Source organism: Fusarium mangiferae (assembly GCF_900044065.1).
Source record: "Fusarium mangiferae strain MRC7560 genome assembly, contig: FMAN_scaffold014, whole genome shotgun sequence".
In the NCBI taxonomy this organism is placed as follows: Eukaryota; Fungi; Ascomycota; class Sordariomycetes; order Hypocreales; family Nectriaceae; genus Fusarium; species Fusarium mangiferae.
In genome coordinates, this window is record NW_024573934.1 from 520,658 (window position 1) to 545,867 (window position 25,210).

The following is a 25,210-nucleotide window of genomic DNA, read 5'->3' on the forward strand; positions in this document are numbered from 1 at the left end:
ACGAAAACGAGGTTAAACGAGGTTGCGAGGCCAAGCCTCCGGGAACCTTTGCACTATATCCGGCGATATCCACAATAGCCTAAGCTACGCCCAATTGAAAGCCATTGTGTACCGGGGAATTGCAGGGGTATTCACACTGGGTAGTACGCGGACACTGGGCCAATTGCTTTTTATTTCAGTCGCTTCCTTTCTCATTTTCTCGTTCTCGTTTTCCATCCGGAGCTTCTTAACTTTAGCCCCCCCAAGACTCCAGATCATCGGCATTGGCCATGTCGAGTAGCACGCCAACGTCGTGGCCTACATCCGGAACCTCGGAGCATCGAGGTTCCAAGACGAAACGAGGCCACAGGAAATCGCGGCTGGGTTGTCAGACCTGCAAGCACAGACGAATCAAAGTCAGTCTCACTTCAATCCCTTCTTCAGCATACAATTAGGGGCCGTTGACTAATCCTAATCTCTCCTTTTCGTCGTTCTAGTGTGGAGAAGAGAAACCTATTTGCGCTCACTGTGAGAGACGAGGTGAAGAGTGCCACTACACTCTACCATTGCATACCAGGCACTATACCTCGCCAGCGCCGTCACCGCAAGCATCAGGAGCAGCACAGAATCTCGGTTTACTGGACTTGGAGCTCATGCATAATTTCTGCACGTCGACCTACGCCACTCTCAGTAATGACTCGGTGATTAGGGATCTCTGGCGCATCCGGATCGTCAGGCTTTGCCTTAACTGTGACTACGCCATGCTGGCGGTCTTGTCCGTGTCAGCACTTCATCTCAGCCACTTTTCGGTGGAGAGGAGAGAATTTCTCCGTGAAAGAGCGATAACGTACCATAACCAGGCGCTTAGCATCGCAGCTGGGTTTATCGACGCGTACAATGAAAGGAATGCCCAGCATCTGTTTGCGTTTTCGATTTTAACAATCTATTATTGTCAGTTCCCTGATTTCTCTTGCTAATCTCACTAATATCTATACTAGCCTTCGCCCAAACTCCAGAACACGATGACGGACCCTACCCTCCTTGGGTAGTCCTAGTTAAAGGCTGCACGAGCTTTATGGAGTTGGCTCAGAGCACCCTCTTAGGTGGACCTTTCTCAGCCCTTTTGCACAATGCTCGAAAGCGTCTGGACCTGCGACTGCAAACCTTTAAAACAGACTACATGCAGCAGTTGCGGCAGTTTGTAGATGGGAGGGTCACAGATCTAGAGCGGCGGGCCATTTACCACGACGCGATCCAAGCATTGAACCAGACATATGGTGTTTTCCATGAAGTCGAAGGTGAAAATGATCTAGTGGACATCTTCTCTTGGCTCGTATTGGCAAAGGATTTGCTCAAGTTTGTGGCAGATGAAGAAGAGGAAGCTCTTGTGGTGCTGTCTTACTTTTGCGTCTTGTTGCACAAATTGCCTGGTCAATGGTGGCTCAACGGTTGGGTCAACCATATCATGACTAGGATTTACTCGTCTGTAGGCGAAATGTATCTTACTTATCTAGTATGGCCGATGGAGGAGATTGGATGGTTGCCCAAGCATTAAAACCTGTTGTTGTTCACAGATACCTAGCTAATGCCCAACAGGCAGTGATCCGTGGATAAGTAGCTGCAAGATTCTTGCGTATGGTCCGTGCTCTCGTTCCTCGTTCCCATTACTCTCTCTCGGTTTCGAAACGAGTTGTGGATATCAGTGTCCAGTGTCCAAAAGCGGCAGCTAATAGGCTCCGCTGACAACGAAAATGGTGTGCGCACAACATCCAGTTTTTAGGTTCGCATAGAATGCGAGATGCGAAAATAACAAAGGGATACGGTCCTCGTATAGAGGTGGCAGCTGGGCCGGTAAGTTCTCTCTTAAATGACCAACCACTTTCTACTTTCGTATTCTCTCCCACCGCGTGACGATTCTGTGTTCTCGATAAAGCCTATGCCTTCCTTTGCTCAAACTCACCCGCAAATCAACCTCGAGACCACTTCAGTCAACATCGTCAGCAAAGATGGAGCTTTTCCCACGGATTGACACACTTGCCGATGGCAAGCTGGACTTTAAGCTGTACCGGTACACGCCTTCTTTTCCAGCTGCCATCGTCGCCACCGTCATATTCGCGATACTTTCCTGCCTTCATCTATGGCGCCTCTACAAAGCCCGAGCCTGGTATTTTATTCCGTTCACAATCGGCGGTGCTTGTACGTCTCCTCCGACTCACACTGATGAATACCGCTAACGTGTGCCTGCAGTCGAAACCATCGGTTACGCTGCGCGAATTGTATCCCATAACAACAAGGAGTCTGTGCCTGCCTACAGTGTCCAAGCGATTCTTATCCTCGTTGCCCCCGCCCTCTTCGCAGCCTCGATCTACATGATCCTCGGTCGAATCATCATCTCCCTTCGAGCTCAACATCTCTCGTTGATTCCGGTTCGATGGCTGACAAAGGTCTTTGTCTGTGGTGACATCGTGTCCTTTTCGCTCCAAGCAGCCGGAGGCGGTATCCAGGCATCCGGTACCATCGAGGCGTATGATAGGGGTGAAAAGATCATCCTTGCCGGCTTGTTCGTTCAGATCGTGGTGTTCGGTTTCTTCGTCATTACCGCTGGGCTGTTCAACAGGAAGTGCCTCAAGAACCCAACACTGGCCGCCAGAGAGAATGCATTCCCATGGAGACTCGACCTTAATGTCTTGTATACTGTCAGCATTATCATCCTGGTTCGAAGCATCTTTCGTGTTGTTGAATATCTTCAGGGCAACGGCGGATACTTAATTTCCCATGAGGTATTTCTCTATATTTTTGATGCTGTATTGATGGCTATCGTTATGGCTATCTTCCTCATTTGGTATGTGGACCACCTTCAATACAAAGATGGCGACCAATACGACCTTGAGCCTTGTGTCTTCGATGAGACAACTTCTTCTTGATCAAGGGGCAGGAAACGTGCTTATAGATTTGAGTAAAAGTGGGAGCTGTTGGTTTTATGGGGAGGATTAGCTATTCGCATTAAGATGGTATCGACTGATGTTTGGAATTTGCGATATTTGGACCACATAATATTAATACTGTTTCATATTATTTATTATCTACTTCTTTCGAAAAAAGACACCTGTAGACACTACATATCGGTACTAGTTTTGAAAAGTCTCAGTTACAGAGTCACGCGTGGGATAAGGACGCAAGAGTCTTGCAGATCATTAAGCATGCCACGTATCCACGGCTACGGCTTCTTTACTGTCAGTCGGCAATTATTATTTATCGAGATAAAATGGAAACTTCAGTATAGCTGTGGACTGCGTTTAATGTGTTGAGTTTGAGAGAAAACCTTCTTTGCAGGGCATTTATTCAACTGGATCTGAAGGGCAAAGAGAAAATTACATGTCGGTATTTATCGTCCACGATTCTCAGTACCTTGAATTCACATTCCACCGACCTTCTAAACAGTGTTCGAACTTCTGGACCCGACAGAGTCCTGGATAGCTACGATCCTCAGTGGCTCTACCTCTCCCAATACAATCGAATCCCATACCTAACAGCCGTTCCTCCCCCGTTCAGCTTAGCGTTCAGCTGACTCGGATGCTCCCAGGTGAACAAAACCATGGCGAGAAACATTAAAATACTGTCGAACATGTACATGTACACCTCATGGGAGATGAGATAGCCAGAATTCCCCTGTGCGTATTCGATCAGGCGAAAGACCGACCGTACAAGAATGAGGCCAGAGGCGATGTACAGTGTATAAAGATACCTCTGCCAAGGGATGCCTGATACAGCGGCCTTTGCGGATATGGAACCCACGAGTCTCATGTGAAACACGGCTGCGGTGACGGCAAACAGTGAAAAGAAGACAATTTGCACGATGAGACCTATAATGACGATACGTTCGCCATTGTGCAGAGCATCGAGGGAACCACCTGCCATCATGCCACCACCTACGAGCTGTCAGAGCAACTTCGGAGAACGGAAGGTCAAGTAAACTCACCTGCGCCTTGAAGAATAAATGACGCGACATCACCGATGACGAAGATCTTTGTTAGCCACACCCTCTTGATAGGTGAGTGCCGCTCGCCATCGGTAATAATGATGATACGTCCGAGTATCATGTAAATGCTTGCCGCGAATAGTGCTGGTGAGATAAGCAACAGCAGAGTCTGGACCACATAAGGCTTCACAGTCCAGTTGGGGCTTTCGCTAGCAGACACTGCCCTCTGGGTTGAGGTTAGAAGTGGAAAGTTTCAGCGATAAAGAAACTTACACCAACGTAACCAATGACCTGCACTATTCAAGTATCAGTCTCAGGATAGGTACATGGAACGCTTTTGGGGAAAAGACTTACTGAAACCACCGATGACGAAGCAAGAAAAGAACCACGTCTTGGTCCTAATTAATTGATACGTATGTAGTCCGGTGACCATCAGAAATAGGATGATGAAGATGACAGCCGCCGCCATGGACGGGTCATACCGGTAGAGCTTGAAAATAGCATCACCATCTCCTGCTGCTGTGCCAGACATGATTGAAAAGTTCTGAAGTTGGCTAGAATTCCGATAAGACTCAAAAGTCCAATACAAAACGTTTGTAAGAGGAAAAGGCGTTAGGGAAGAGCTTTTGTGTAAATATTAGAAGAATGTTGTAAACAGACTATATAGCAGCTCCAAAAGATTTTTTAAGGGGCCGCTTTGCAATCCCCACAGACTCCGTGGCAGTGCACTCCCTTTTCTAAGCACTTGCTCTGTGTGCAATCTCGGATTCGTTTACGGGCTCTGACGGGAATGCGAAGAACGAGGCGGATGCGCTTGGGGCTGTTCTGTTGCGTGTTTCATATTTTTGTTTCGCAGTAGCCTCTGAAAATATGAATCAAATGGTTACTGATTTTAACCGCTTATCTGAAACGTTTGTTTATCACGTGTTATTTATGTGAGAACAACGGTCTCTTCTCGTCTGTCAAGTGTATTCCAGAATTCGCAAGATTATATCGTCCCCCTTTGCCACTGCGGCTGGACCCATCTATCCTACCTCCACCCTAAATCCCATTTATTACTGTCAATTCGGGGATCTTATCGACTCATAGTCGTTTCCTCCGGTCAAGGTAACCGCCATAGTCTGAATTTCCCATATAAGCCTAGACTCTAGAGTCAACTGTGGAGGACAGTGGCATGTCAATCTTTTGCAGTAGGGCGTTGCATTTCGCCGATAATTGGCTGTGATACCTTAAGTGGAAACTGACCCGAGCAGTTTCTAACTACTGGCACTCCTAATACTATTGATATTGGGTCTTGTATCCGGAGCCAGTCGACTGTTGAATAGCATCCAGGCCAGAAGTGGGGATTTCCTGTCTGACTCGCCAATGCGCAGCTCTGTGTCTTGAATGTTATGGCAGTGTTGTTAACATAGGTGGGAGAGAGACGAGCCGTGCCGTGCCGCTACTATTATTATATGCTTGTCGACACGAAGTATGCCGACAACCTCACATAAGCATATCTTAGATTGGCGGTGACATCTTCTATCGTAGTTATGGCTGTGTCTGGGTAACTTTCTGTGATTTAGAAAATCCGATGCCACTCTCCACTACTAACTAATTCCCAGTCGCTGCCTCTTACCTCAACCGTCTTGTACTTTCGCTCAGCCTGATTGCCAAGCTGCACATGGAGTCCCAGCTATAGCCCCCACTTCAACTCGCTTCCCAAGATTGGTTCAGCCTGCATAATAAGCGCTTGGCGTCAAGGCGCAGTTTCATGTGCAACACAATTGTAGTTCTCATTGGATATATCAGTATGTGGGCTGAAAAAAGGCTTCTCGCACATGTGGAGCCTTTGCACTTGATCTTTTCTACTTAATGCCCTCGAGCCAGAGTTGAGTGACTTTCAACCTTTCACTGCCTTCGTATCATAACTACTCCGACAGCAAGATGCAGCCCAAAGCCCATCATTACGAGGCGACACCGGCTCGCGACGTAGACACAGACGAGATTGAATTGAATCCTGCTAGCGAATCTTCTCGTAAGCGCAGGTACGTTCGTCATGGAACCTTTTCCACTCACGGCTGGGGCCTGGAACTCCTCTCATCTTTCACAACTCTTGTCTTGTTCTCCGGCATGGTTGCTATATTTTGCAGCATGCGCAACAAACCTTATTCCGAATGGCCCCTTTCAATCTCTATAAACACAACCATCGCCATCATGTCCACTGCCTGTACGGCAGCTATGATGCACAATGTGAGCGCTTTCATAGGACAGCTTAAATGGCTTCACTTCAAACGATCTTCGCAGAGCGTGTACGATGTTGAGAGATTTGATGAAGCCAGTCGAGGACCACTTGGAGCTATCCTCCTTATCCTCAGACTTCCATGGAATCTTGCAACATTAGGAGCCTTCATAACGATTCTCCGTCTGGGCTTCTCGCCACTCTCTCAGGCTGTGGTTAGCCTAGAACCCAAGATGGTAGATGTCCCAAGTAACGACTCGACTTTTGGATATGTACACGCTTATGATAGAAACATGACAACGGGTGCTCAGTCCGGTAAGCTACCAAGATGCAATGGTATAAGTAATAAACTGACGGTCATTTCTAGAGATACCACCGGATACACAAATGCAATCAGCTATTCTCCAAGGGCTTTACGATATAAGTTCCATTCCTGTGTTTAACTGCGGTGGCGCCTGTCTCTGGGGGGACCCGTATGTATCCTTGGGATTTAAGAGTACGTGCAAGAACGTCACCATGTCGACGTTGGAAACAAAGCATTGTATCAAGCCAGAAGGGAGACCAGGGATGGTGTTTGATCGCAACTGTAATTTCACAACGCCGGGAAACATTACACTTACAACTCAACATGTGCGGACCGACTCCCAAACCACTTTCCGAATTAACGCTACACGTACTCATCTGGCTCATCCCGATAATATCACCACGACGCTGGATGACATTGTGAGGATCGCTGTTTGGAGATCAGGCTATGATACCAGTTTCAACGCTACTGACATCAATATCACGGAATGTGCCGTCGGATTTACTGCGTATGAGTACCCGAGGGCCGAAGCGAACGGTAGCACCTTTTCTTTCGGCAAGGTTATTGAAATGGATATTCGGCGTGCCAATTGGTCCTGGGAGAATCCGATGGCTCGAACTCATCTCACTAGCAACAAGACTTCTAACCTACCTCCGTTTAGGATATCCATCGTCGACATCGAGGCACTGCAAGCCTTTTTCGAGTCCACCACCTTTCAATCCGAATTTGTAAGCGGAAGCGCAAAGAATAACAACCCCGGACTTAGTGCCGCCTTGGATGGAGATACTAACCTCACACGTGCTTTCGATAACATGGCACGGGGCATGACAGACTATCTCCGCTCGGGGCCAAACGAGAAACTAGCCAAAGGGGTTCGCAGAGAAAACCAGATTTTTGTGTTCATCCGGTGGTATTGGTTGATTGGTCCTGCGGTTTTAGAGCTATCTGCGTTGGTATTTGCAGTCTTTACGATAGTAGGCACTGCGAGGAAGCACGAGGTGCCGCTGTGGAAATCTTCGGCTCTTGTACTTTTAAGCTGTCGGCATGACGTGGACTCGGGTGTAATTCATGGAGAATTTGGAGATATTAAAGAGATGGAGAACATGTCAAAGGTATTAAAGTCACGGCTAGAGTAGCGAAAATAGATTGATGAATTCCTTGTATACATATAGCCCAGAAAATATACCTCAAACCGCACCCCTCCCATGTGCAAATGAGTGACGCTGGCATGAAGGCGACTCAAATTTCGTTACTAATCCTATCAATCCTCCCAGATATCACTCTTAATATTACTTCCTTCTCCTCCGGGTTCCCCTCGGTGGTTCATGCCCCTGGCCTGATGTACTATCTGCTTCTATCCTCAGCGGATTTGGATTCCCTCCTCTTTGCCTACTAGACCCGTCAGGTATGACATCTTGGAAATACTGTAGAGTTTAGAGTCGGATTGAGATATATAAGTGGCGGTGATGTCATTGATTGATATTAGTTACTATAAATGAGAACTTGAGGTCTCAAACAGCAATGACCTATATCCCTTCTGGTAATCTGTGCTGGCCGATAGCTGGCTGGCTGTCTAGACATCTTTAGTCCAGTACTGCTTCCTAAAGGCAGTATAGTGCAAAACAGTATTTTAAAATATTTTATATATATAAATAGACTGTGCAGTACTATAAGAAGGCTATAGGTATAGAACCTATATTTAAGAGACCTTTTAAATAGTATTTTAACATCTAACCTATTATAATTACTAATAGCTATAATTCTATAAATTGTTTTATTTTACTTATTAGAAGTAAATTCTATATTAAGTAGTACTTTTCCTTTTTTTACTTAATCTTAATTAATAATTAAAGCTTATAATATCTTAATAAGATATATTAAGCTTTTCTTTTTAATAGTATATTATAGATTTATTGATTATTTTTATTTAATATTTAACTAATTAATATAAAAAGTATTTTAATTTTTACTTAATATTTAACTAATTAAAATACTTACTATCTCCATTTTAACTCGATTGATTGAAGACTCTGAAGCACCTTCTTTACGCGCAGGGTCGTGCCATCAACATGTCGCTCTGCGAATTGCAGCAAGATGCCTTTCATTCGCCCAGTGTGAATTTCCAAGGGCTCTGCCTCTTTGAAAAGCTTCATATAAAAGTCCTTTAACTCTAAAGTAGTTCTTGTGTCTAGAGTTTCGGAAAATCCATATTCTTTGGCTGCTTCAGCAAGTTCTGCCACCGCAGACTCCACGGAAATGTCCTCTATAGCGAGAAAATGACGCAGCTTCCAAATGGACGGTCGGGGAGCTTCTGCCTCAATGAATACTCGTAAGCGACCCAAGATATTGTACTCAGCGGTTCGAAAAGGCTTTTGGGTTGTGGAACCCGGCCAACACCTGCTGAAAATGGTCATCAGGTCTCTTTTTTCCCACGCTTCCCAGAATTCGTCGAAGGTACAGGCAGGGTCTTTCTTCTCCGTGAATGTAGCCGGAATTGAGGACTTGAGACTCTCTTCGTACTCAAGTCGCGATAATGATCCGAATAGCATGGTATTGTACATTCTGCTAAGTGTTTCTTCCTCATGTCGGTCCTGGCATACAACGAAACCAAAGTCGAACCAATAACAGCTGTTTAGATTCATCGGAGGCGGGTAGGAATTGACAATGGTAATACCGTAGAAGGCAAAGCAATGCATCTTCGAAAAGGGACTCAAGTCGTTCAAGTCTTTGTTCTGGTCTTCTGGGGCTAGATACTTCCGGGCTTTGTCCTGCATGTTTTGTAATTGCCTCTCAGGACCTGGTCGATGTGTGATGGACTTATCGTTAGCTGTTAGCTCGAAGCGCTTGCGGTGTCTGAGAAACCAAGGGAAGTAGCTGCCTGTGCTGCCCTTAGGAAGCTCCTCGAATTTCTCAACTATCTTTGTCACGAGATATGCGTTGCCGCCTAAGTCTGACCTCCACTGGTGAAGTTCTTCACGTGTAATGGGATAATGATGGTAACGGAGAAGTCCGGCGAAAAGCCCCAACAGATGCGATTCTTCATGCGAAGTTTGGCATCGGTCGAGCCAGTAGTCCTGTCGTACCTGGGGATCTGTAGGAACTATATCTTCAAGGACATCCTGATAGAGATAATCTGCCGAAGTAACTTGCCGCATATTGCATTTGAGGAGGTGTGACAAAGGCATTTTCCGCTCGCATTTCTCGTTGCAGAACGGGCCTTGTCGACAGTGAGAGCATCTTCTAGTGGTTTCCTCCCGGCATGTTGTACATAAAGCTTTAGTGCTTTCTTCAAAGGTCTCATCTTGAGCTTCGACTCTCGATGTTTCCTCATCTTGGACACAATCCAGGAGTCTAATCAAAATCCTTCTTAGTATACAGCAAAAGAATACAAGTATTATAGTACCAGCAAATTGAATAGCTAACCTGTCATGTCTTGATCTCCCATGAGAACTTTGAGCTCGTTGGCGGCGGAGATGCTCCGATACAGCGTGACTCTGGTGGTGACTTTCTTGGCTTATCTCCAGCATTGAGATGAGACTGCCGCCAATTGTTGATTCTTTGACCTCTGGTTTTCTATGACGCGATGTTATTGGGCTGCCCACTAGCTTCTTCCGCATCCACGATGTAACTTCTCTCGCAGCTCGGTACAGTTCCTGCTGTTCTTCCTTCCCCAAGCTGTCCCCCAGAGGAAGAGTCCAGCTGTGGTTGTATAACTTGCCGTGACAACCGCGTGTTCTCAGCCCTGGGAAGCAGCGCAAGAATTTGGAACATTGCAGACAGATATACCTGCTACAGCCAATGTAGTCGAACCTTTTTCCATTGGCAATTTCGTCAGGGTTGCTGAGGGTGAAGGCTATGAGCTGGGCCTCAGCGTGTACCTCCCGAGTCGGCGAACTGAGTCGACAAAAGTCGATGATTAATTTATTCTTCGTCCATTTCGCCTTTGAGTTTGAACAGCTCATCAGCTTCCCGACCGCCGCATCGCTTAGTTCAATGTTGAGTGCTCGAAATGTTTTGGCCGGGCTCCATTCCTGGCAACCTAGTTTCTTTCGAGTCTTTGGTTTTACCACGGGAATAAGGGACAGGTCGTCAAAACCAGATAGTTGCGTCGCAGCAGCAACAAGGACCTTGAACGAAGTCCGTAGACGGCCCAAGAAACCAATTTCTCGGCGTAGAAATTTACCTTGTGGACCAAGAGCCTGGAACTTGTCGGCTGGAAAATTTCGATAGAGAGCATGACTTAAAGTCACAAGGCTATCGTGCCGTTGTAAATCCGAGTCATTATCACCAAAAAGTAACTGGGCAAGCAATTTCAGGCAATTCTCGAAGCCTAGCGTAACACCATATATGTGTGGAAGGGCAGCATTATGAGTTGACTGTGAATTGAAGCGCGGCGGAAGGAGGTGCTCGAAGTTTTTCATGATTCGACCCAAATCGACGATGGCGGCTTGCAGCCTTGGGTACTGGTGACGAAGTAACATATTCCAGAGTGTATCCATGTGCTTCTCAGTCTCATTGTCTGTCAAATTTTGTATTAGCAGTAGTATGTTAAAACCGCTTTAGTTCGTTTCGAACCTGGAGCCATAGCAATACCCTTCAGGGAGATACACAAGTTGTCCAAGAACTTAGATAGTGCATCACCTTCAGCGAATCCCAAATTTATCGCTATAAGAACCTTGACCCTATCAGGCCAGTAGAACATATAGCTAGCAACAATATGGCGGCCTCCTTTCTTTGCAGAAATTGTCTCGGACAGTCTATCCAGAAACTCGCGACCGAGTCGGTCCGTATCAAGGTTGCCAAGTGGCGCATTCTTTGAAGAGTTGCCGTCGATACTGGATTCGTCTAGGGATAGTTCTTCTTCAAGCTCTTGATATAAGACTTTGTCTTCAAATTGGCGACCACTGCGGAGGAAGAGTAGCCTGGCATATGCGTGCAGCTCTTTTAAAGTAGATTCGGCCGATATATGTTGTGTATCAGTGTCCATATTTACAGTAAAGGAATAAATAAAATTATTTGCATACCTAGGAATACTATACAGATTCTACCTTATGAGGGATTCTTTTGTTGGGCTGGTTGGGCATCAAAGTTCTCATGCATGCTTTGGCAGAACTAACCAATAATAACCACCTGGATGACGCGCAGTATCGGGACAGCCCAACACAGACAGAAGTCCAGGACTACCCGGACCTCAGAATAAGCAAATCTGAGATAAATTACTGTCGTTGATAGTATTAAAATATCCATTTTAAAGGTGTAATTAGTCTTTGATGTTCTCTTCCTCAGTTATACTATATAAGGCGTGCCCTTCGTTGGGGGCGGCAATGGTCATTCAACAGTGGGAAACCGATAGCCCAGGCTTGGCGGCCAATTGCCTATTCAGAGTAAGTTTTCAGCCCATATGCACACATCTCGCAGGCTACGCATGATATTTACGGTCTTGGGAATTAAATCTATTTGTAATCGAGTTATATACAAGTAACTGCACATTCTATAACTATTGCATCCCTTTCGTATGATTTTCTTGACAATAGGCATTGGTTTCCTCTCATACCTGATTATTTCTGTAAACTGGTAGAACTGAGCGGCCTCATCCATACTGAAAAGAAAAAGATGTCAGCTCAGCTGTTTGCCATCAAGACTAATATCCTCAAGATTACGAAGATTAACAGGTAATAATCAGTGAAGAAATGCTAGTCTCGCGGATATACCTCATTGAAGTCATCGTCTTACTCTTGCAGCCTATGACCCAATCTTCCCAAACAGCTGCTTCTATGCTTATTACCTTCTCCCTCTGAAGCTTCGCGGTGGTGTCAAATTTCGAACCTGGCTTGACGCCCCATAATTCTCAGCTCCCAGTGGGCTTGGGTCTCTTCCTCTTGGAGCACCAGGTTGTCTGGCATGACCGCCGCTTGGAAACACTGACGAGCTTAAAGTTGAACTGGCACTTCCAGGTGGAGCTAGCGTCCCGGATTGACGCGGGGTACGATAACCCTGAGGTCCTGAACGGCCCGGGCTCGCGCCGCTTCTGGTGGTCCGTGTTGGCTGATGGCTGTAGGAATATGTGGACGCGCTTGGCGTGATGTTGACTCCTAGAGGTGGCGTTGACATCCGCCGGGGGGCAGTGTTCTGAGATAGGCTTACACGTGTGTCTGGGCTACTTGCTCGCCGACCGTAGGGTTGTTGCGAATAGCGAAGAGGGGCCCCTGACATCGGTAATCCTGAGCCCGAGCCCATGCAAGCTCTCTGTTCGTTGGATTGGTTGAAACTTGGTTGCTGTAACTGTGCCGTCACCGTCCCTGTAGTAGGCGGTGCTCCTCCAGTTGGATATCGAATCTGTGATGGGTCTGGTTGGCCGTACCCAGCATAAGGTCGGCTCTGAGAATTACGCGGAGGAAATCCATATGCTGGCGCATTTAGCTCACTCGGCGGAGGTAGCGGAGTCCATGGCCTATATGGCTGGGACTGTTGAGGGGCTACCATCTGTTAGCCTGTCTGCGGGGTTTGGTAACACTAGCCCTCCTGCTCGCGGTAGACGACCACTTCGCGCCGCAGTAGTAGTGGTATCTGAAGACGATCGTCTGTGTCTGGAGGATGTTTGCCTTCTCGTTGCCTGACTTGGATTTATAGTTGGCTGATCCACTACACTTCATGAGGTAGCCCGATGATGCGATCTTTGTCTTCGGGCAGAGTCTGTGTTACTATGGGCCGCGGCACTCGCGACAGCCTCATTAAACAGCCTTCGGCTTCCTCTTGACGGAGAGCCTCGATCGCCAACGTATTCATCCTCGCTGGACTCGGTACTAGTAGAGTCAATAGAGTTACCTTGTCTAGATGTCGTTGTGAGACTGGGAGCTAGGTTGCTAGCTGTATAGCCTCGATGGTATGACGGTTGTTGAAGTGGAGGGGTTTGCCAAGAAGGTGCTTGGGGGATCACGTTCTGTTGGACTCCTGTTGGGGGCTGATAATTTGATAACGGTTGAGCGCCCATAGTCTGGGTGAAGCTATGTCCACTCGACGTCATAGGCTGATAGGCTGTAGGTTGACCATAGTTTGATGATGTGCCTGGGGGTAGATCTTGTGATCTAGATGCTCGCTGGTGAGTTTGTCTGGCTAACCACTCCTCTAGTGTCATATCTGGAGGTATGTCTGGATTATGTGATGTCCTGCTCGGTTCCCAATTACCCCGTGGCGTTGACAACGAGCCAGTGTTTGAGGAACTAGACGTTCGTTGGTGTCGCTGTCGGCTAGGTGACGCAGGCTGTCCTTGTAAAGAAGGCCTGGCGTCTCTTGTTAATGTACTCGCGCGAGTATTAGCGACCCTCATCCGTTCGAGTTCACCTCTCAAGTCCTCCGAGCTACGTTGTATGGTCCTGAGCCTGTCTTGCGCTGCTCTGATTCCATCCTCTGATTGAGCTGCACGTCCTTGTCGGGCGGCCTCATCTCTCCGGGCCTCTAAGTCTGTGGTCTGATCACGGATCTCTGACAGACGCCTTGTACTAGAATAAAGCCTTGGATTAGTGTGCATGAAGCAAATTGTATTGCCATGGGGACCGTACTTGTTGTGGGACATTGCAAAAGTGGCGCAAGCAATAGGTGGTTAGAATTTGATAAGTGTCAAATGTCATGGTTTATCTGAGAAGAGAGGATAGCGTCTGAATAATTTAATGATGGAGGCTATTTAAGCCTCACTGGCAACAACAAGAGGTTTCGGTGGGCGGTAATCCGCATGGCAGAGCCTCATCTTGAACAACTCATCTGCTGACCCCCCTTCCTGTGTCCAGTGCGGCACGTAATCGCTATCATTATGCCGGTTCGTTGGATTATCGCTCAGATGAAACCCTCCTGCGGTCATGCAGCCACGCCCAGGTGTTCTAGCCAGTGAGGGGATGCCACCTTTCTGTCGTGAGGGGTTTTATGCCGACGCCTTTATCTGTCGGGAGCCTGCTTTCAACTGTCATCATCGATTATAGCGGAAGGTTGCATGTGAGACCATGTTTGACAAACTGCCTACGTCACTAGTCCTGGCCTAGCAATACTGGCGGATAGTACATCACCATATTTTCCATCATCGAGCCTTCCAAAAGCTTTGAACCATGGCAGACGATTTAACAGACAGCCTGACCTTGGAGGATTTGGACGTGGCGATTGCAAATCTGAAAAACGACTCGGAGAGCATAACACACGACGACCCCGATTTTTGTTCGACGGCCGCTTTGCTTGCACATGCACTTCGGAAGCATTACCTTTTATCACGGCCAAATGGGGTTTTGAGTGCTCTTGACGAGTCCATCACCTTTCTGAGGCAAGTTATCGATGGTTCTTCCATAAACGATACCAGGAGAGCTGAGTGGCTCATTAGCCTCGCGTTTGGCCTGAGCCTTCGTTGCGATGCGACAGATTGTGAAAACGATGCTAGGGAAGCTTCTCGGTTATCATTCGAGGCCGTGGGCGCCGTAGAAAAGGATGGTCCGCCGTATGCGACAGTCCTACAATCCGCTTGTCATTTCATCGGCAAACAGGCAATCAGACTCCACAAAGAAGATGACTTGGAAAAGGTATTCGAGATGCACAGGGGCATTATCTCGGCCACAACCGTCGATCATCCCAAACTGAGATCACGGTTGCGGAGCTACGATGATACCTTATTCAAAGGGTATTTGTCATTCGGAGATATAGAGTATCTTGAGGAAGCAATTCGAGTCTCAGAGTACATCGTCAACATCCCAGATCAAAGCTCCGAAGACCATGGGAGAAATATATGGATTCTCGGCCAGCGTCTCGTTCAAAGATACTTGAGGACTGGAACAACTGCAGATCTCGACGATAGTATAAGGGCATGCCAACAGGCTGTTGACGACACTCCAATAAACTCCAAGGATCGGCAGCGAAGGCTGCAGTCCCTGTGCGACAGGCTGGGAGAGAGGTATTCTCAGACCCTGAAGGAAACTGATTTTCAGGCCGCCAAAGTGGTGGTGGATCAGATTCTTGATCATTTGCCAACGAAACAAAAGAGTCGAGCCCGGTCGCTTGGAAATATTGGAATCATTTTGAGTCTTCGATATAGACAAACAGGGCATGATGATGACTTCCAACAAGCGATTCACGTTGCTAGAGAAGCCATTAATTTGACGGCTAAGAGCGACATTGGGCGTGCTGTCCGACTGAGCAACCTCGGTGGAGTTTACGCCGAGGCATATGGCAAGACTAGAAATACAGAGCGACTCGAAGAAGCAATCCGCATCGGGAGAGATACCCTCGCTGCCACGCCTGATGGTCATCCAGACAAAGCCCTGCGTCATTTCAATCTTGCAGACAGACTCCAACTTCGATATTCTGAGTCGAAATCGATCTATGACCTCAAAGAAGCCATTTCCTTATATCGACTCACCCTCCATGAGTTTAGGGCCCCCATGTTTCTTCGCGTTCAGGCTGGTTACTCCCTGATGCAGGGTTGCGTCCTGAAGCGCGATTGGAACGAGGCATATAAGGCTGGTGCCGAAACCATCAATCATCTGTCACTCTTCAGACCGTTTTCACTGCAAAACACTGATATACAGCGCGAAGCCAGTAAGCTTTTAGGTCTGGGCACTGAAACAGCATCACTTGCCTTGGAAGTGGGGAAGAGTGCAGCAACTGCCCTTCAATCCCTTGAGTTGGCTCGAGGAGTCATGGCATCGTCCATCAATGTGCTTCGAGCTGATATCAGAGATCTGGAGAAGGGTTTCCCAGAACTAGCCTGCAGGTATAACCGCCTTCGAGAGCAACTCGACATAGTTTACGCTCCGCAATCCGACTTTTCACTAGGCGAAGAGGTTTGGGGAAACGAGATGACAGAAAGATATGATGCAGGGGAGCACATTTCGTCATTATTAAAGGATATACTCTCAAAGCCGGGCTTTAAGAACTTCTCGCGGCCTGATGATGAGGAGCGAATGCGAAGTGCGGCCGCCCTGGGTCCGGTGATTGTCGTCATTGTTGGCCCTCTTACTTGCGACGCAATAATCATTCAGCAGGATGGTTTCAGTGCCATTCCCCTCCATAAGTTGAATCAATTCGATATCGACTCGAAGTATCGGTCGTTAGGACGTGGAAGTCTCAAGGTTCTTGAATGGCTTTGGGATGCAGTTGCTGAGCCCATACTCAATGCACTGGGGTTCACTGAAGTACCTCGGGGTGGGGAGATGCAGAGAGTTTGGTGGGTTTTGACTGGCTCTTTGAGTACGTTTCCTATCCATGCTGCAGGGCGTCACAGCCGGCGAAACGGTGAGACGGTCATGGACAGAATCATGTCGTCGTACGCCACCTCAGTATCAGCTATTGTGCAAAGTCGGAGGACGGCGCCTGTTTCTAACAACGAGGCACTATTGGTGTCTGCTGGCGAAACACCCGGTCACCGAAGATTGACCTTTGCGGATAGAGAAGTCAATGTGCTGCGAGATATCTGTCGCCAAATGAGGCTCGAGCCTGTTGAGCCTGAGCCTATTAGAGAAGATGTGTTATCACACCTGCGAAAGTGCAAGATCTTCCACTTCGCAGGGCACGGATACACTGATACAGCCGATCCTTCCAAAAGCCAGCTATACCTGAAGGACTGGCAGACAGAGCCCCTTACAGTCGCAAGCCTCCTCGAGCTCAATCTACATCGGGAGGGCCCCTTGCTTGCGTATTTATCTGCCTGCTGTACAGGACAGATCAAAAGCGAAAAGCTCTTTGATGAAGGTATTCATCTTATTAGCGCTTGTCAATTAGCAGGCTTCCGGCATGTAATCGGGACTCTGTGGGAGGTCAACGATCAGTCTTGTGTTGATATGGCTGCTATTATATATGAGGAAATTCTTAGGGGAGACATGTCGGATGAGTCTGTGTGCCGCGGTGTTCATGTAGCTACGAAACAGAAGAGAGACCAGTGGCTCGATGAGGCCTATGGTGCTGAGAAGGCAATGAATTCAGTAGAGAACAGGCCAAGGAAGGAGAAGAGGGACGTTGATGTCCAGAGAGATGTCATCTCTGTCGATGAAGACGATGAACAAGGTATTCCTGGCGTGGAGAACGGTCCATTGCACTGGGTTCCATATGTACATTTTGGTGCATGATTCTCAGTTTTCGGCCTCGGATGTCTCGGAAGCTCCAACAACCCGCGGTGTTATCTGTATTAAGAAACACATTGCATTATTCGACTTTTTTTTGATACGATTAAGTCAATGAACCTCGGTTGTGCTTTTCGGTCCTGTATCCGACACGTTCACAATAATTACAATCCCGACATGTCAGTATGCTCGACGCAAATATTACATATATCATACACCTTTCCTCATGAGCTGAAGAGCTGTTCAAGTTTCGACTTTCCCTCCAACTGCTTAATCTCCTGCTTCATAACATCAATGCGATAGTTCTTCCACGCCTTCTCTATCCGCTCCTTGGCCTCAGGGTTCTTCGTAATAGTGCGTGACGCTGATGCAGTACCTGAAAGAAGACCCGTTTCACCACCTAGAAACAAGCCTCCAATCGAGAAGAAGAAATACGTAGCTGCATCACCCCATTTCGAAGGCGCAAGCTGCGCAGTGAGATCTGGGATAGGTTCTGTAGAGTCAGTATAGGAGTTGGATGTGTGTAGGATAACATGACGTACGGGTACGGCCATCCGCAAATTTAACCTCGACGGGCTTCTCCATCGCTCTGAAGGCATTGAAATAGGCCAACCGCATCTTTCGTAGTCTGAAAGCGCACAAGAGGCCGAAACCAAGGCCCAGCAGTGAGCCAACCTTAGCATGGGTTGAGACTTTGTTTCCGGCAGTTCTGAGGATTTCGCGATCATTATCATTCAGACTGATCGACATCAGTACTCCCTATCTTTATTTGAGCGTGAGAAAAAAGCGGTTGGACGTACTCGTGCTGGAAGTGCTCTTCCGCGAGCTTCCGGAGCTCGTCGCTCCTCCCAGATCGGAAAGCGGCAAGTGATTCGGACATGTTTACGGTTGTGGTTTGACTTGATTGATGGGAGAAGATTTGACAGTTCTTTTTGAAGCGGAATGGTAGATTGAAACCTAGAGGAACAGAAAATCTTAAATATATACGCTGGAAGACATTGGAACTCAGCTCGTAACGCTGACGTCACCATCTTCAATTCTTGTTCCTTGTCCCGATGTCGCTAGCGGAAGAACCACGAAGAATCCACAAAACGTCATTATCGTATCCGAAAGTATCATCGTGATTCAGCTTTCTACGCAAAGTTGAATACTGACCTAAGGTTGGTACAGACTATTATTCATGCTGACTCTGAATCAATGCCTCCCACTCCGTCAAAAGCCCCATGATCTCAACACTCTGATCAACATTCGGCGAAGGCCGTTCTGCTGCTTTAACGCCGCGAGATAAATACTCTTCCACCTTCTTCACCTGATATCCAAACGCGTCCATGTCTGCTGGTACGATGATTTGCTCCGTTGAACCACCGTAGGTTTTGATCTCGATGATGTTGTCCCCTGCAACCGGCAGCCAAGGGTTCGTGATGAACCTGATCCTGCCTTTGTCTCCGAGAATAGCGAAAGATGAGTCGTTGCCGTAGCTGTCAGTTGACTGCAAGCTCGCAAGAACGCCGTTGTCGAAACGGACTGTCAGTGATGCGTCGCGGACATGGATACTGCCTTCTGTTGAGATATTGCCGAAGCCGTGTAGTTGACGCTTTGCGAATGCATCGCTGCCAAACGCCGTCTCAATGACGAAGTGCAGCAGTGATACCGGATAGCATCCCAGGTTGTAAATTGTCCCCATGCTCAGAGGATTCGCCTTCTTCCAAATATTGGCAGAGTAATATCCCGATACGCCTTTCACCGTCCCAATCTTGCCCTCAAGCAGCAATTCCTGGGTCTTCTTCATCAACGGGTGAGTAAGGTACATAAGTCCCTCCAGAAAGAACACACCCGCATCTTTCACGGATTTCTCAATTGCTCTCGCATCCTCCATCGTCGTCGCAAGCGACTTCTCAGACAAGATCGCCTTGCCTCGCTTAGCCGCCGCCAGAACTGCGGGGGTGTGCATATGATTCGGCAGACCGACGTACACGACGTCTATCTCAGCCTTGTCAAGCAGCTCATCAATGGAAGTGTATCGCTCTGCAATGCCATGTTTGTCGGCGAATGCGGTTAGGCGAGCTTCATTGCGGCCAAAAACGGCGGCGATGGTGGAGTTTTGACTGGCGAGGATGGAGCGGGCGACGACATCGGAGATGAAGCTCGTTCCGAGCATTCCCCATCGCAACGCGGTCATTTTGGGTAATTGATCAAACTGAATAGATGAATTTGGAGGTACGAAAAAGATGCAATTGCTTCCAGGGCGACTTTTTATAGCTTGTGCGGTCTCGTCAGCATTTTGGGGTTGTCTTTGTGAACCCGCTAACGTTAATTCGCTTATCTTGCTTATCTAAATCCGGTCATCGCCGAGTATTACCGCTTATAAGCTGTCATTTCCGCGCTACCCTGAGGCTATTCTATTCAGAGTTACAAACCAGTAATACAAATCTCTGTATTTCTATAATTATGTGGATATAGCCTGAGGTCCCTCCTTGAGATCCTCAACGATACTCTTGCTTTGCCGCTGTGAAAGTCTTGCCTTGCGCGATATCCCGTGCCATGTTATCATCGGCCTCAACCTGTCCTGGTAAGATTTCCACGACCTTGAACAATACATCCTGAGGCACGCAAACAACGCCATTTAAATCTCCAAATATGATATCTCCGGGATTAACTGTCACATCAAGGGCAGGATCCTGCAACTTCACAGGCACATTGATCTACTATGCTTTAGTCGTGAGCATCCTACATTCGGTGAATATCACGTACCTCACTGGGGCGCGCAACCTCATAGAAGCTCGGCGTACCGACATTGCGAGCGAAGACCTATAATCTATTAGATGGAACTGAAGTCACGATCCAGCCGACCTACTGGATAGTCTAATTTGCAATGATCCTGCAAATCTCGAAAAGTTCCGTCGACAACCGTGCCAACGGCTCCAGAGTATTTAGCACGGGTGCTCATCAAACCGCCGTACACAGCGTTGAAGATGCCATGGGGCGCTGAGATAAAGACAACATGGTCTTTTGGGATAGTATCAATCTACAGGCCGTTAAAAATGGCTCATGCCAAGCAAGTGGGATCGTACATAATGCTCCTTGAGCTTTGGGGCGTTGGTCTGAGTGTTGCGGACAAACTTGACAGTGTACGCAGGTCCAATGAGCTTTTTATCGCCTTCTTGTCGCAGAGGTGACCACATGCTCAAGTTGGGAAGAAAGCCGCCGTGAGGAACGCCCACTTTGAGCAACGCGTCTGAAACATCGCACCTGCACCAATAATCAGATTAGCACCATTTATTACCATGGATTTACTTTTCAATACTTACGTGGAGTATGAGCGAAGCTTCTCAGCCAGGGAAAGGTCTGGGGAGGACATGGTGGATAACGTTGCGGTTGTAGAGATTTTGCGTTGGAATGATGCTCGGTTGGCAACGAGGACCTTGTGAAATGGCTTTATGATGCTCATTTATGTAGAGTAGAAGTATTTATATATAGCATTGTTTGAGAAAGAAATTCAACACAGATTTATGGCGAGTTAATATGGGCACACTGGTCTCTCGGCAAGTTTCCGGGAGATTGCCCGGGACAATTTCCGGGAAAATATCCCGGAAGATACTTGCATGCAAAATACAGCCAAAAGTCAAATTGTCGTATGTATAAATTGTATACTGGTACCACAGCATCCAGGTGCATTAATTATCATGTCGAGTACTTTCCTATCTTTCACTTGTCATCATGGCTGACTCCAAACCAACTGTCTATGTACTAGACCCATACCATCCAGACGCCATCGCAGCGCTGCAGCAATCATCCGGCATCAATGTCGTCCTCCCAACAGACCCAAGCAAGAACCAGTATACTGAAAATGCCACTGCAGTTATGCTCCGCAGCGAGACCCGCCTCGGCGTAGATGAACTGTCCAAATGCAAGAAGTTGAAGTACATCGTCAAGCAAGGCGTTGGTGTCGACAACATCGATCTCAAAGCAGCTGCCGCCGCAGGTATAAAAGTATACAACACCCCAGGTTTGAATGGAGAAGCGGTTGCTGAGCTTACACTCGCACTGGCTTTGACACTGTCACGACGAGTTGCTGAAATTGACCGCCGGACGAGAAACGGCGAGGCGATTGTGAGGAGTAAAACGCTGGGTAAAAGCTTGTTCAAGAAGACACTGGGAGTTATTGGAATGGGAAATATTGGGCTCGCTGTTGCGAAGAAGTGGGTTGGGGCTATGGAGGGCAATATCGTCGCGTATGACCCCTTCTCAGATGGGAGACAGTGGTTGAGCACGTTCGGGGAGAGCAGGTTTCGCCAGGCCTCAAAGCTGCATGATCTTTTGAGTGCATCAGATGTCATAACTCTTCATCTCCCTCTCACCGAAAATACAGAGAATATCATCTCGACCGCAGAGTTCAACGCCATGAAGGATGGTACAGTTCTGCTCAACTGTGCTCGAGGAGGCATCGTTGACGAGGATGCATTGTTAACTGCGCTGAAAAGCGGAAAGCTTTTTGGTGCTGGCCTTGATGCCATGGTGGTTGAACCTCCTACTGTTGAAGCATACCCGGAGTTGCTGGCGTTGCCGAACGTTGTTTTGACGCCTCATGTTGGAGCTTCCACAGTTGAGAATCAGAGTCAGAGTGGATTGGCCGTTGCAGAGATTACAATGGCGCTGTTGAGGGGGGAGGAGAAAGGTAATAGAGTAGCTTAGATGCATTAGACATCAGTTTGTCCTCAGTAGGTCATATGGAATAGAATATTATGAGTACCTTGGTTCACACTGAGATCGATCTCCTGCAACCCGGCATCCTCCAATAAGATGACATGCATCGCAGGATGATGCTCCGGAGTGGAGAGCGCTAACCCGAAGTAGACTCAAACTTTTCCAGGATCGGTCACTCCATTGCTCACTTCATCTCGACTTGTCATCAACGTCACTTCAACAGCCAGGCCACGATGAGCCTAATCAATCCGAAGCCCATCAAAAGACAGAGAAAAGTACATCGCATCTCACGGAACACATATGTCACCCGCCAAACACCATAATGCCCAAAACAAGGCGCGAGCGAAGAGATTCTCCGCCCCGCCCAAAGAAAACAGCCCGATTGACATGCAAAAACTGTCGTGCCCGCAAAGTCCGCTGCGATGGAGGCCAGCCCGTTTGCGGTATCTGTATAGCGTACAATGAGACTTGTCAATATGATCGACCACCGCCCATGACGCAGATTCGCGCTATGGCGGATAGGATCGCTCAGCTTGAACAGACCATCAAAGACCTTCAGAACAATGGAACCAGTATTGCTCCCGTGGAAGCGGTTCTAGCAGGAAATACGACAGGTTCAACGCTTGCAGATCCTCTTCCGACCATCGAAGTTGCGCACGGGCTTCTCGATACCGCTCGTGCTTTCTACGATACCACGTCAGCAGTTCACGATCCCGGAGATACGCCATCGCAAGCAACGACCGGTCAAGTCACCGTGGCACACAGCCCTGAAACTCGGCAGCCTCTACCAATGGAAACACCCGAGCTGAAGTTCTGGGAGGATCAAGCTGTCGAGAGCGCAGCGGTTTATCTCAGCATTCCTCAGGATGTCATTCGACGTCTCTTCGCGACGCATTGGACATGGGTGCACGCCAACTTCATGTTTGTCCCAAGAACTCTGTTTCTCCGTGACGCCTCAGTAGGAGGCAAATTCTTCTCTCCATTCCTGTTGAGCGTATTATGTCTACACTCGACACGGTTCAGAGAACGGCATTTAACAGAGCAGTTGCTTGCCAGGACAAAGTTGGAGTTTAGTCACGAGATACACAAAGAAGGATCCATACCACTAGTCCAAGCACTGCTGCAATTCAGCGCTCGCGAAATCGGTCGAGGCTCTGTATCGCAAGCCTGGCTGTACGGTGGCATGGCATTTCGAGTTGCTATTGACATCGGCCTCTTCTCGCTATCACCTGGGAAATCCGAGGATGTCGTATGGATGCAACTCGGGCGTCATCTCGCATGGTCCTGTTTCTTCTGGGACAAGACTTTGAGTCTATACCTTGGAAGAACGCCGTCATTGCCTGAGCCACCGAAATGGGATCCTGCTTTACCAGAGGAGCCAGAAGCTGAGTTATGGCCGCCTTATCCCATTCCCGATGACGAAGCACTCCAGAATTATCAGTCGAGACCATCACATCTGTTACTGTGTTTTGCATATACTTGCAAAATCAGCCTCATTATTAATGATATCCTTTTTAGTATTTATGGAAGTAAAAGAACGAAAGATGTCTTGGACTTTGTGCAGACTACAAGGGAGAGGCTGCACTCCTGGCGTTTAGGTTTACCGACAGCTTTGCATGTGCACTACCAGGCTCAGACGTGTCCGCCTACACATTTCGTAGCTCAGCAGTAAGTTCGCAATGCATTGGCACTATCACCAATCTAACGTATGTTCAGAATGCTATACCATACCACCATAATCCTACTCCACCGGCCGTTTCTCAATAACCCAGCATGCTGGAGGGCATGCCAAGAGGCCTCTCAAGCCGTAGAGCAGCTTCTCCAGCTCCTCGATAACACCTTTGGCTTCCAGCGGTTTACATATATCATGGCCTACTGTACCTACACCGCAGCCACAGTCGTCGTGCAAGACATGAAAAATGGCAGGCCTGATACTACCCAACGATTCAAGATGTTCATGAGGGCTTTGAATGCCATCACAGTCAGCTGCCCTGGCATACAGCGTAGCATCGATATTCTGACAAGGGGACTTGGTGCGGTGTCAGTCGAGCAAGAACCCCCGGCTTTTCCGGAGCAAGCCCCGCAGATACCGGCTTTTCCTTATACGGATTTCGAATACATGTTTGCTGAAGGGGTGGATGAGACGAGTCATGAAACAGCTACGGGCTCGAATCCGTTCTTCAACCTTGATTCCTTTCCACAACTGTGGTTTAATGAGTTTTCAGATAACGTATTTGATGACGCTCACGTTGAGAATTCAATGTAAGTCAATGTCTGGGATTTGTATCCTAGTGACATGCCATCGGGGGAGTTACACAGGAGGTCAAGATAGACAACAAGAGATCTTGGTCCGCCCTGCTCCTCTGTCACATTGTCATTAAAGATCCTAGCATCTCATATATGATATGATAAGCCATTTGAAATGATAATAGTGGGCTACCCTGAAGCTTTTGTAAAAACATGTGAGAGAGTGGATAGGCTCTGTAGTTCGTATTAACTCTCGCTCTTCGATCATCTGTTCTGGATTTCTTCCCACTACTGGGCTAGTTGAAAATCACGGAAGATTCCGCGATCATGGACCCTCTCACTTCCTGCAAAGACCAACATCAACCCGGGGGCTGGCCCGTGCATACCCGCGGTGTTCTCGTCTCTAGATTCACAAGCCATTAGCAGGCTGTAATCTCGAAACTGACGTTCGAAATGCATTTATCTCGAAATGGATGGATGAAATGCTTAGGCTCTACACTCTTGAGCCCAGACGCTGGGTGATATCACAAAGACAGGAAATTTAAGCATAGGGATTGGGTTCACAAAAAGCTTAAACCCTAAAAAGGAAATCTCATCGAGACGACTTAATCTCAATGATACTTTATCAATCTATTCAAGATGAAAACTGGGTCTTTTACGACGATGCCCTGAAAACTCAACGCCAG

General features: G+C 47.7%; 12 protein-coding genes across 12 annotated transcripts; 6 read left to right on the plus strand and 6 right to left on the minus strand.

Moving 5' to 3' along the window:
- Positions 1–269: 269 nt before the first annotated feature.
- On the plus strand, positions 270–1,534 carry FMAN_15051 (putative C6 transcription factor; the record flags this gene model as incomplete). The annotated part of the gene is made up of 3 exons (XM_041822618.1): positions 270–395; positions 477–930; positions 978–1,534. The coding sequence occupies 3 exons, from the start codon at positions 270–272 to the stop codon at positions 1,532–1,534; spliced, it is 1,137 nt and encodes a 378-aa protein (XP_041688280.1).
- A 451-nt stretch (positions 1,535–1,985) lies between these two features.
- Positions 1,986–2,903, plus strand: FMAN_15050 (uncharacterized protein; the record flags this gene model as incomplete). Its single annotated transcript, XM_041822619.1, has 2 exons — positions 1,986–2,175; positions 2,227–2,903. 2 exons carry the CDS (start codon positions 1,986–1,988, stop codon positions 2,901–2,903), a joined length of 867 nt encoding a protein of 288 aa, XP_041688281.1.
- A 571-nt stretch (positions 2,904–3,474) lies between these two features.
- On the minus strand, positions 3,475–4,490 carry FMAN_15049 (uncharacterized protein; the record flags this gene model as incomplete). Its single annotated transcript, XM_041822620.1, has 4 exons — positions 3,475–3,908; positions 3,959–4,184; positions 4,232–4,254; positions 4,313–4,490. 4 exons carry the CDS (start codon positions 4,488–4,490, stop codon positions 3,475–3,477), a joined length of 861 nt encoding a protein of 286 aa, XP_041688282.1.
- Positions 4,491–5,884: 1,394 nt separating this feature from the next.
- On the plus strand, positions 5,885–7,619 carry FMAN_15048 (uncharacterized protein; the record flags this gene model as incomplete). The annotated part of the gene is made up of 2 exons (XM_041822621.1): positions 5,885–6,494; positions 6,547–7,619. 2 exons carry the CDS (start codon positions 5,885–5,887, stop codon positions 7,617–7,619), a joined length of 1,683 nt encoding a protein of 560 aa, XP_041688283.1.
- An 861-nt stretch (positions 7,620–8,480) lies between these two features.
- Positions 8,481–11,470, minus strand: FMAN_15047 (uncharacterized protein; the record flags this gene model as incomplete). Its single annotated transcript, XM_041822622.1, has 3 exons — positions 8,481–9,834; positions 9,907–11,002; positions 11,059–11,470. The coding sequence occupies 3 exons, from the start codon at positions 11,468–11,470 to the stop codon at positions 8,481–8,483; spliced, it is 2,862 nt and encodes a 953-aa protein (XP_041688284.1).
- A 1,662-nt stretch (positions 11,471–13,132) lies between these two features.
- On the minus strand, positions 13,133–14,056 carry FMAN_15046 (uncharacterized protein; the record flags this gene model as incomplete). The annotated part of the gene is made up of 1 exon (XM_041822624.1): positions 13,133–14,056. One exon carries the CDS (start codon positions 14,054–14,056, stop codon positions 13,133–13,135), a length of 924 nt encoding a protein of 307 aa, XP_041688285.1.
- Positions 14,057–14,579: 523 nt separating this feature from the next.
- Positions 14,580–17,579, plus strand: FMAN_15045 (uncharacterized protein; the record flags this gene model as incomplete). The annotated part of the gene is made up of 1 exon (XM_041822625.1): positions 14,580–17,579. The coding sequence occupies one exon, from the start codon at positions 14,580–14,582 to the stop codon at positions 17,577–17,579; it is 3,000 nt and encodes a 999-aa protein (XP_041688286.1).
- A 218-nt stretch (positions 17,580–17,797) lies between these two features.
- FMAN_15044 (uncharacterized protein) lies at positions 17,798–18,453 on the minus strand (the record flags this gene model as incomplete). The annotated part of the gene is made up of 3 exons (XM_041822626.1): positions 17,798–18,066; positions 18,116–18,312; positions 18,374–18,453. 3 exons carry the CDS (start codon positions 18,451–18,453, stop codon positions 17,798–17,800), a joined length of 546 nt encoding a protein of 181 aa, XP_041688287.1.
- A 294-nt stretch (positions 18,454–18,747) lies between these two features.
- Positions 18,748–19,752, minus strand: FMAN_15043 (uncharacterized protein; the record flags this gene model as incomplete). Its single annotated transcript, XM_041822627.1, has 1 exon — positions 18,748–19,752. One exon carries the CDS (start codon positions 19,750–19,752, stop codon positions 18,748–18,750), a length of 1,005 nt encoding a protein of 334 aa, XP_041688288.1.
- A 304-nt stretch (positions 19,753–20,056) lies between these two features.
- Positions 20,057–20,931, minus strand: FMAN_15042 (uncharacterized protein; the record flags this gene model as incomplete). The annotated part of the gene is made up of 5 exons (XM_041822628.1): positions 20,057–20,275; positions 20,325–20,381; positions 20,428–20,598; positions 20,645–20,822; positions 20,882–20,931. 5 exons carry the CDS (start codon positions 20,929–20,931, stop codon positions 20,057–20,059), a joined length of 675 nt encoding a protein of 224 aa, XP_041688289.1.
- A 359-nt stretch (positions 20,932–21,290) lies between these two features.
- On the plus strand, positions 21,291–22,265 carry FMAN_15041 (uncharacterized protein; the record flags this gene model as incomplete). The annotated part of the gene is made up of 1 exon (XM_041822629.1): positions 21,291–22,265. One exon carries the CDS (start codon positions 21,291–21,293, stop codon positions 22,263–22,265), a length of 975 nt encoding a protein of 324 aa, XP_041688290.1.
- A 334-nt stretch (positions 22,266–22,599) lies between these two features.
- On the plus strand, positions 22,600–24,543 carry FMAN_15040 (uncharacterized protein; the record flags this gene model as incomplete). The annotated part of the gene is made up of 2 exons (XM_041822630.1): positions 22,600–23,945; positions 23,994–24,543. The coding sequence occupies 2 exons, from the start codon at positions 22,600–22,602 to the stop codon at positions 24,541–24,543; spliced, it is 1,896 nt and encodes a 631-aa protein (XP_041688291.1).
- Between the last annotated feature and the right edge of the window lie 667 nt (positions 24,544–25,210).